This window comes from Physeter macrocephalus, chromosome 20, assembly GCF_002837175.3.
Source record: "Physeter macrocephalus isolate SW-GA chromosome 20, ASM283717v5, whole genome shotgun sequence".
Classification (NCBI taxonomy): Eukaryota; Metazoa; Chordata; class Mammalia; order Artiodactyla; family Physeteridae; genus Physeter; species Physeter macrocephalus.
Window position 1 is genome coordinate 121,150,764 of NC_041233.1, and position 10,826 is coordinate 121,161,589.

Consider the following 10,826-nt stretch of genomic DNA (forward strand, 5'->3'; position numbering starts at 1 on the left):
TGTGTGTGTGTATAGTGGTGTGTGTGTATAAGTGGCGTGTGTGTGTATAAGTGGTGTGTGTGTCTGTGTGTGTATAAGTGGGGTGTATGTGTCTGTGTGTATAAGTGGGGTGTGTGTATAAGTGGTGTGTATGTGTGTGTGTATAGTGGTGTGTGTGTATAAGTGGCGTGTGTGTGTATAAGTGGTGTGTATGTGTGTGTATAGTGGTGTGTGTGTGTATAAGTGGCGTGTGTGCGTGTATAAGTGGCGTGTGTGTGTATAAGTGGTGTGTGTGTGTATAAGTGATGTGCGTGTGTGTGTGTGTGTGTGTGTGTGTGTGTGTGTATAAGTGATCAGCTGGAGCTGTCTGTTTTGAAGGTTCTAGCTAGGACATGGTTAAGTAAAATAAAGATTTTCCCATTTAACTTGTAACAATCCGAACAGTTAATGAGCATTTTGGTATGGACAAGCCACCATCACCACAAAGGTGCAGTAGGAAACCAAAGAATGGACTGGCCCTGGTCTTCTGCAAACACTGTAGACCACGTGTAAAGTAGAATTTAACCAAGGCCACATGTCCACCACAGTAACAGATGCTGGCTGGTGTGTGCCCTGGACCACAGACAGTAACAGCCAGATGTAGTCAGAGATTCTGGACGTGACACGGAGACCCTATGACAACAGCATGGGGCTAGATTTGTAAAGTAAGCACAGTGGTCAGACTGTGTAGATGTGGGAGTGAAGGATCTGAAGTCCTTGCCAGTGAACCAGATGTTATCAAAGAAAAAGGCATTCCAAAAAATTGTGACACTTCAGCACTTAGACAAAAACAAGGATCGTGTTTGTAACCTCCTGCTATTTAAACTAAATAATAATTTACGGTAATGTGGGTTCCACATTAACTGTTCTTAACTGCTCTTCGAAGGGCTAGAATCACATTACCACCGTTTTATTTAATGTAGCCATGATTAATCTAGTAAGCAATTATTTCCCAATGTCTTCTGGGCGGGGCTGGGCAAGGATCTGAGTAATGTGCAGAGATGTCAGGTTTACCACCTTCCTATCTTCTGAGCAAACTTTAAAGCAAATGCATTTCGGCATTTTTCTTATCAGTTGCTTAAGGTTACAAAATTTAATTGAAAAGGTTTTGAACAAATGCCAGGCTGTATTTCTGCTTAATGAAACCTTTTAAAAGAGCAGTTAATCTACTGCCTTGCACTGGTACCCAAGAAGTTGCTAAATTAGTTTACTGACAAAGAGAATCAATCATCATAAATGGTGTTTAAACAATAGCGGGGGCCCTGAAGAGGAATAAGGGGCTGGTATGGGAACAGCGTGATTTATTTTATCATCTTGTTGGTGTGGTAACAGGTTAATGGCAGAAACCTCCTTTCAGTTGACTTTGATCGAACAACAAAGACAGAAAAGATCTATGATGACCACCGTAAATTTCTCCTGAGGATCGCCTACGACACATCAGGGCACCCGACTCTCTGGCTGCCAAGCAGCAAGCTGATGGCCGTCAATGTCACCTATTCATCCACGGGTCAAATTGCCAGCATCCAGCGAGGAACTACAAGCGAGAAAGTAGATTATGACGGACAGGGGAGGATCGTTTCCCGGGTTTTTGCTGACGGTAAAACGTGGAGTTACACGTACTTGGAAAAGGTACGCCTGCACACAGAGGGTAAACCCAGGGAAGCGGTGATCGGTATTTTCCAGCAGTCACCCGAGCGCACTTCCGGGGGGACCAGTGTCACGTGACTGAGCCCCGTGTGTTATTCTGAGTACCCACGTGTAGATCACATCCGTAGAGCACTGATGAATTTCTGCATTAGCCACGGTGTTTCTCCTCAGTTAAGTTCTCCTCTCCGAGACCCTTTTACGTGATTTATGCTGTAACCAAACAAGCCACAACAGCGCCCACCTGCCAACCTCATACGTCAACAACATTCACAGATTAGACCTTGAGCTTGTTAGTCATTTGTAAATCATCTCCGTGCGAGCTTTTTCATTTGAGAAAGAGCCTTACGCACTCGCACAGTTAAAGCTGTCAATTTTGCGTTGTTGCCCGCAGAGCTTCGACATAACCATAAAAGCACATACACCCTACTGATGCATTAGTAACCAAAAGAGGCTGTTTTGTAAGAAAGCCACACGTCTGGTCCTCTGCGGCCTCTCCCCTAGCTTCTGCGTGTAAAGAGAACCCATTCTTGAGAGCAGTGCACGACACCGAACAAGACTCCAAGTTATCCGTGCGCAGAGTGCCGGGTCCTAGATGCCACGTTTCGGGCAGCGACTGGGCCCAAGAGGGAATGAAAGTGAAAGAAAAGGAGGGACCTCCCTGGTGCTCCACCGGTTAAGAATCCTCCCTCTAATGCAGGGGGCGCGGGTTCGATCCGTGGTCCGGGAACTAAGATCCCACGCGCCACAACTGCCGAGCCCGCGCGCCCCAGGGAGAGACCCCATGTGCCTCAACTAAGACCCGACGCAGCCCAAAATAAATAAGTAAATAAATATTTTTTAAAACAATAGAACAGTGGAGGCAGAGACCACCTCCCTGTAGTTCCTTCCTGAAGAAGGAGAATCCACCAAGAGGCCTATTCATGGGGGGTTTCACCTGCCTTTGAGACGCAGGTTCGCACTGGTTTTGCGTTCGGGGGCCTCTCAGCTCAGCGCCCCCGCACTGCCAGCGGCCACACGGCAGCTGAGGCACAGACACAGCTCCCAGCCTCACGGCCCGCCCCTTCCTCGGTTACACACAATAACCCTGTCCTCCGAACACTCACACGCACGTCGCTGTCCCGCTCACTCGCCCCGCGGGGTCTCCACCAGAGATGCTCTGGACCTACCTCTCCCCTGCCCCTGAGCCGTCCTGGCTAGTTCCACTTCCTGAGCACCGGTTCGTGTTCAGAGCTCACCTTCAGGCAGCCCGCTAACTCTAGAGTGCTTGCAGCTACCACCCTACTTGCCAAGTTCTCCTCTTGCAAACCCGCCTATGTGCCCTCCTTAGAAGAGACGCACCCCTGAGACAACGGCGGAGGCCCCTTAGGTGACAGTTTCCCTCCAGACTCGTCATCACACGCTACAGTTAGTCGTCAGGCTGTTATTTGTTGAGAGAGCACAGAGTAAGCCCCCTCCACACTTACCTTCCTGGGAGCAAGTCCCGACACCTGGAAAATATCTCATCCTGCAACCTACAAGCCCCGAGACAACTCCTGCCTGAAGTTGCTGGGAGTGGAACACTACTTCATTCTGCAACACTCTTCCCAATTTAAATTAAGCACATTACAGAGAAGAGTAACAGAAATATAAACTCCCAGACTGGGACTTCCTTGGAGGTCCAGTGGTTAGGAGTCCGCACTGCCAATGCTGGGGTGTGGGTTTGATCCCTGCTCGAGGAACCAAGATCCTGCAAGCCGAGCAGTGAGGCCAAAAATCAATCAATCACTAAACAGAATAAACTCTCAGGCCCCCAAAGTTGAGAGTAGTGACCATAATGTGACTGAAAAATCTTTAAAGGGAGCCAAGGGGCATGTCATTGGCAAGGGCCACTGTCACAAAACGACACCAGCAGTAACCGAGATCACGTCCATGTATCAACAGGGATGAGAAAAGCCAACGAGCACTTTCTCACCATCTCTCCCAAATCTCTAAAATCCACCCAGACAATTTCCATTTCCTCGCTAGGATAGGCACCCTAAGCCAAAACTTTTTCATGGCCAAGTAAGGAATATTCTACTACCTACCGTGAGCTGTGATTCTGAATGACCGCAGTCCTGGGTCCTGTGAATGCACCAACAGTCCAGGGAAGGATGCAGACCATCAGGAACAAGTCTCGAGACATTTGCCCCGGAGTCTGTGCACAAAAATCGCCCCTAGGTGTGCCCAGAGAGGAGGTTCTGCAGAAGTGTAAGCCAGGCCAGCTGCTTTTGAAAATGGTGGACGCTAAAGAAGCAAAGAATGAGCCTTGGACGCGGGGTTATGCGTTTCTATGTCAAAAGCAAAGAGCGAGTCCCGGTGCGGGGGGTAGGTGGGGAAGTGGGCTCCTAATCTAACCACCCTCCCGGTTTGGCCATCCTTCCATTTGGTCTGGCAGGTTTTAGAGGGGGGCTTCCTCAGAGGATGGAACCGCCCATGCACTGCACCACAGCAAGAGCTACCTAACCAGCCTCCAGGTTGGCCTTCTCTCACGTTGGCCTAATACATTGTCTTTTGCCTTTCTGCAATTACTTGCAAAATATGCAGAGCTTATTTTTATTTATCTATCTATTCATCTCATAATTTAGCACCAAAGCAAGCCTGTAGCCCAGGAACCATCCTCCCCGCACCTGAGGTACAAGTCCGATTTGGTGCTCACAAAAGGAAATTTCAGAATTCAGATTTTCCTGTCATTACAGAGGCCATTTAAGAATTTGCAAACAAACAAAATATCTGGATCCACATTCCTAACAAGGGCATTGACAGCTCTCATTCACCGAGTGATTTGTTTGTTGCTGTTGATGCTTTAGGTACACATGATCCATTTGGGGCTAATTTTATGTTTCTTCTTTATAAAGTAATGTTTTGGATGCTTTGCTCCTCCCCCAAATGCACTGGAAATTAAAACATGATTTGAGTGGCTCTTCAATCAAACGAGGGGGAAAAGCCACCTTACTAAATAATTGCTAATTATGGACAGGACTGCACTTCCCATATGCTGTTTTCCCCTTGAAATGCTGTCTTTGAAGCAGCTTTGCTCGTGCCCGTATTACGACTTACCGGAATCCATTGACAATCTTCTGCTTGGCTGTGAATGCCTGAAAAAAAAAAAAAAAAAAAAAAAGGTACGATCCTGAGATTTGAGGCACTCAGTGCAGAACCCCTCACAATTAAGCATCCAGGCAAATTAGGCAGGAAATCGGTAACGGCATGGAAAGTCAAGGAGAGCTCAGTGGCAATGAAATCCATTCTCTCAAGTGGAGTGGTTTTGCGGATCTGTGGTCACTAGATCTGCTTTTGCTTCCCCGCGCCATCCACAGCGCCGGCTAACGGTGTGTTCCCTCTTTGCAGTCCATGGTGCTTCTCCTCCATAGCCAGCGGCAGTACATCTTCGAGTACGATATGTGGGACCAGCTGTCGGCCGTCACCATGCCCAGCGTGGCTCGCCACACAATGCAGACCATCCGCTCCATCGGCTATTACCGTAACATATACAACCCCCCGGAGAGCAATGCCTCTGTCATCACGGACTACAACGAGGGGGGGCTGCTTCTCCAGACGGCTTTCCTGGGTACCAGTCGGAGGGTCTTATTCAAGTACAGGAGGCAGACCAGGCTCTCAGAAATCTTATACGACAGCACGAGAGTCAGTTTTACCTACGATGAAACGGCCGGCGTCCTCAAAACGGTAAACCTCCAGAGTGATGGTTTTATTTGCACCATCAGGTACAGGCAAATTGGACCTCTCATTGACAGACAGATTTTCCGCTTTAGTGAAGATGGGATGGTGAACGCGAGATTCGACTACAGCTATGACAACAGCTTTCGGGTGACCAGCATGCAGGGTGTCATCAATGAAACTCCGCTGCCCATTGACCTCTATCAGTTCGATGACATTTCTGGAAAAGTGGAGCAGTTTGGAAAATTTGGAGTTATATATTATGATATTAACCAGATCATTTCCACAGCTGTAATGACTTACACGAAGCACTTCGATGCCCACGGCCGCATCAAAGAAATTCAGTATGAGATCTTCAGGTCACTCATGTACTGGATTACAATTCAGTATGATAACATGGGTCGGGTAACCAAGAGAGAGATTAAAATAGGGCCCTTCGCCAACACTACCAAATATGCTTATGAGTACGATGTTGACGGACAGCTCCAGACAGTTTACCTAAATGAAAAAATCATGTGGCGTTACAACTACGACCTGAACGGAAACCTCCACTTACTGAACCCAAGTAACAGCGCACGTTTGACCCCTCTTCGCTATGACCTGCGAGACAGGATCACCCGACTGGGTGACGTTCAGTACCGCTTGGATGAAGATGGTTTCCTGCGTCAAAGAGGCACAGAGATCTTTGAGTACAGCTCCAAGGGACTTCTGACCCGAGTGTACAGTAAAGGCAGTGGCTGGACAGTGATCTATCGTTACGATGGCCTGGGCAGGCGTGTGTCTAGCAAGACCAGTCTGGGCCAGCACCTGCAGTTTTTTTATGCGGACCTCACTTATCCCACCAGGATTACTCACGTCTACAACCATTCGAGTTCAGAGATCACCTCCCTCTATTACGATCTCCAAGGACATCTCTTTGCCATGGAAATCAGCAGCGGGGATGAATTCTACATCGCGTCAGACAACACAGGGACACCACTGGCTGTTTTCAGCAGCAACGGGCTTATGCTCAAACAGATTCAGTACACCGCATACGGCGAAATCTACTTTGACTCCAACATTGACTTTCAGCTGGTAATTGGATTTCATGGTGGCTTGTATGACCCACTCACAAAATTAATCCACTTTGGAGAAAGGGATTATGACATTTTGGCAGGACGATGGACAACGCCTGACATAGAAATCTGGAAAAGAATTGGGAAGGACCCAGCTCCCTTTAACCTGTATATGTTTAGGAATAACAACCCTGCAAGCAAAATCCATGATGTGAAAGACTACATCACAGGTAAGTATAATTGTTTTTCCTTTCCAAGTACTTTAATCACTGGATTAACACACGAAATAACGGCTGGTAGTTTAACTGTATGCTTTCCTCATGCAAAATCAAATGCCTAAAAAAAAAAAAAAATCAAATGCCTAACCTTTTAAATGAAACCAAGGAGAAAGCACAAAGGGACACTGAGACATAGTTTGTGACTTCCTGTTCTGTCTGCCAGTGCCCAAGACCACAGGCTTCTGAAATGACACGCGATCCAGTCACTTAAGGAAGGGAAGGGACATGGGGGTGCAGAAAACACGAGGAACTTGGAGTCCCCAAATTGGAGTTCCAGTCCCAACGCTTTAGAGCCAAGTGACATGACTTTTTGAGTCTGTTTCCTTAACAGTAAAATGGGGAGAGCAATGCCTACTTTATGGTATTAAATACAGTAACATATGCCATTCTGCTTTAAATAGTAACTGCCTTACCAATGTGTGATGTTGGTTTTCCTTTTACACACGTGTCAAGTTCTAATGAAGGAATCAGTAAGGAACACGCCACCACGTGACTCAGCAGCCCATCCCTGGGGGGTGGTTAACTCCCCCTTCCCCACCGTCGCCTGGGGACAGTGATGACACAGGCTCTCCCCTCAGCTGCTTAGCCGGCGGATCCTGTTTCTCTCCCCAATTCTGTCCTCTTACGCTACTGTCTTCACCACCAATTAGGGCAGTGTTCTTGTACGGTGGCGCTGCTAATGAACACATTAACTTTTCTGCCAATATGGGTATAGATTCAAGACCTTTCCAAATTTAGTGCATGATCCAGTTTAAAACGTTGGGTCCCCCTTCGGCCACCACAGAAGCAGCAGGATGTGAAACAGAGACCAGGTCCTTGCAAGCATGACCCTAGTTCCCTTTAACGAGCAGCTTCTTTACTCTTTATTGAGGTAACGTTGCTTTACAACATTATAAGTTTCATGTGTATACCATTCTATTTCTACTTCTGTATACACGACAGCGTGCTCGCCAACGAAAACTGATTGAACACCTGTCACCATACAGTTGATGCCCTTTACCCACTTTGTCCTCCCCGCCTCCTGCCCTTCTGGTAACCACTACTCTGTTCTGTATACCTACATGTTTGGTTTGGTCATTTATTTGTTTTTTTAAAAAAATATCATATGAGTTAGGGGAATTCCCTGGTGGTCCAGTGGGTAAGACTCTTGTGTTTTCACTGCCAAAGGCCTGGGTTCAATCCCTGGTCAGGGAATTAAGATCCCACAAGCTGCACAGCGCGGCCAAAAAATAAAAAATTGTTGTATCATATGAGTGAAGTCATACAGTGTTTGCCTTTCTCCGTCTGAATTACTTCACTTAGCGTAATACCCTCAAGGTCCATCCATCCACGTTGTCACAAATGGCAAGATTTCATTTTTTGTGTGACTAAGACTCCATTGTGTGTGTGTGTGTGTGTGTGTGTGTGTATACACATCCACTACTCTGTTCTGTATACCTACATGTTTGGTTTGGTCATTTATTTGTTTTTTTAAAAAAATATCATATGAGTTAGGGGAATTCCCTGGTGGTCCAGTGGGTAAGACTCTTGTGTTTTCACTGCCAAAGGCCTGGGTTCAATCCCTGGTCAGGGAATTAAGATCCCACAAGCTGCACAGCGCGGCCAAAAAATAAAAAATTGTTGTATCATATGAGTGAAGTCATACAGTGTTTGCCTTTCTCCGTCTGAATTACTTCACTTAGCGTAATACCCTCAAGGTCCATCCATCCACGTTGTCACAAATGGCAAGATTTCATTTTTTGTGTGACTAAGACTCCATTGTGTGTGTGTGTGTGTGTGTGTGTGTGTGTACACATACCATACTTCTTTATCCATTCATGTACTGATAAGCACTTAGGTTGTTTCCATATCTTGGCTCTTGTAAAGGATGCTGCCATGAACCTAGGGATGGATGTATCTTTTCGAATTAGTGTTTTTGTATTTTTTGGATAAATATCCAGGAGAGAGATTGCTGGATCGTACGGCAGCTCTCAGTTCTGTGGGGAACCGCCATCCTCTCCCCTTAGTGGCTGCACACATTTACGCCCCACCCACGGTGCACGCGGAGTCCCGTAGGGAGCTGAGATCTTCCCTCAGGCTCTGCTCCAGGGGTTCTGAACCCTTCTGTTTCCACCTCCCATTCCTGAGGCACACTGCCATACTTAACCTCTTGGCTCTATTTATGTTTCCTAGAGGAAGGTATTCTGGAGTTTTCTGTTTTGCTTTGGCTCCTGTTAGGTGCTCCTCCGGGCTGTCTCTTTTCTCGCCCAGTGCTTGAGGCGTTCCCAGATGTCTGTTTTCGGCGCCGCTCTCCGCCCCCTGTTCACTGCACATCTGCCTCCTGCTTTCCCGGGCTTTTCGTAGCCCTCTCCCTCGCGAGCCAGTTCAGTGTCCCTTCTCTCAGCGCCCTGATTCAGCAACACCCTTACGGAATTCTCCTTCAGGGTTTTCCAGTACTCATCTGCCTTCACGTCCCACTTGTTGGGCAGTAATTTTCAACACTTAATAGGCGCCTCCGATTTTCACTGCTTCACATTGTTCACAGTAGGAGTACCTTTGCCCCAGCACTGCACCATCCAAGAATTTTCCCTAACATACAAGCCCCCGTAATCTTACGCACGCGCGCGCGCGCGCGCGCACGCACACACGCACACACAGTGTGTTACTTGCTATCCTCCACCACCACCAGCAACCCTCCATTTAAAACAGGGAGAACACCACTGGGTTTATAGGCTATATGATGCCTGCACAAAGGGACCTGCCAACCTGGCAGCGAAGTGAGAGTTTGTGCCCTGGAGAAGGAAATGGGGAACAAGTGGCCCTCCATCATTCTGACAAGCAGTTTACCACTGGTTATTTAAGAGGTGTTGACAGTGGCTGAAAGGCTGGAAAGCCCACAGCTTCTGGATTCATCCTCTCCTAGCAACGTGGACGGCAGCGAATGCCACAGCAGCATTTTCTGAAAAACATCAAAAGAGAGATGGAACGGCATAAAATATATTAGGTGAAATGCAATTTCAAATTTTCCAGCAATGTGCTTAATATATAAAATAATCTACACCCAACTGTACTCATAAAGCTGCAAGCCTGCTGACTAGTTCTGTAACATTATAACCTCCGGAACAGAATAAAAGCCTTATTTTCAGCTTAACGGCTTTTGGAGTCACGTGGCAATATTTTAAAATACCATTTAAAGGTTTCCAGCCTCTCTCCCCCAAAAGTTTGCCTCCACCTCTGCACAGTGAGCCTCTGAAGTCAGAACTGATGGGAATCAGAAAGCCTGTGCCCTTGGCCAGCTTTCGCCATTCATCTTTAATAATCAACTGTTGATCTTCATACCCTCAATTCAGGGTTCTTATGAATAGAAAATGGGTGGTGGAAGCCTGCATATACTTGGGCAGTCGCTTTTGAAAGCTAATAACACACGACTTCTATTTAAGACCAGCCTTTACTAACTACAAATGTCATTTGTTGTCAACAACGCTGTCTGTTTCATGCTCTGGGCGTTGTTATTCGCATTTTTTATCACAATCACCAGCACGGGTTGCAACTTCGCACGAGGGACCGTGTACCCACTCTGTCGAAGTGAGTCTCTGTTATCCGCAATGTCTGCAGCCCTGTCTCACTTCGTTCTGCTACTGAAGTTATTGTCACCATGTCTGAAAATCGTCAGTTTTTTTTTTTTAACATCTTTATTGGAGTATAATTGCTTTACAATGGTGTGTTAGTTTCTGCTTTACAACAAAGTGAATCAGTTATACATATACATATATCCCATATCCCCTCCCTCTTGCGTCTCCCTCCCACCCTCCCTATCCCACCCCTCTAGGTGGTCACAAAGCACCAAGCTGATCTCCCTGTGCTATGCGGCTGCTTCTCACTAGCTATCTATTTTACATCTGGTAGTGTGTATATGACCCTGCCACTCTCTCACTTCGTCCCAGCTTACCCTTCCCCCTCCCCGTGTCCTCAAGTCCATTCTCTAGTAGGTCTGTGTCTTTATTCCCATCTTACCCCTAGATTCTTCAGGACCTTTTTTTTCTTAGATTCCATATATATGTGTTAGCATACAGTATTTGTTTTTCTCTTTCTGACTTACTTCACTCTGTATGACAGACTCTGTGTCCATCCACCTCACTACAAATAACTCAATTTC

At 46.8% G+C, this 10,826-nt stretch overlaps 1 protein-coding gene across 8 annotated transcripts in view; it reads left to right on the plus strand.

Moving 5' to 3' along the window:
* TENM3 (teneurin transmembrane protein 3) overlaps positions 1-10,826 on the plus strand; it is a 450,345-nt gene that overhangs the window by 436,077 nt on the left and 3,442 nt on the right. For all 8 annotated transcript variants that reach the window (XM_055081142.1, XM_028481606.1, XM_055081143.1 and 5 more), the window contains 2 exons: positions 1,351-1,647; positions 5,032-6,643. In XM_055081142.1, coding sequence (XP_054937117.1) covers positions 1,351-1,647; positions 5,032-6,643 — 1,909 coding nt within the window. The remainder of the gene's footprint in view (positions 1-1,350; positions 1,648-5,031; positions 6,644-10,826) is intronic.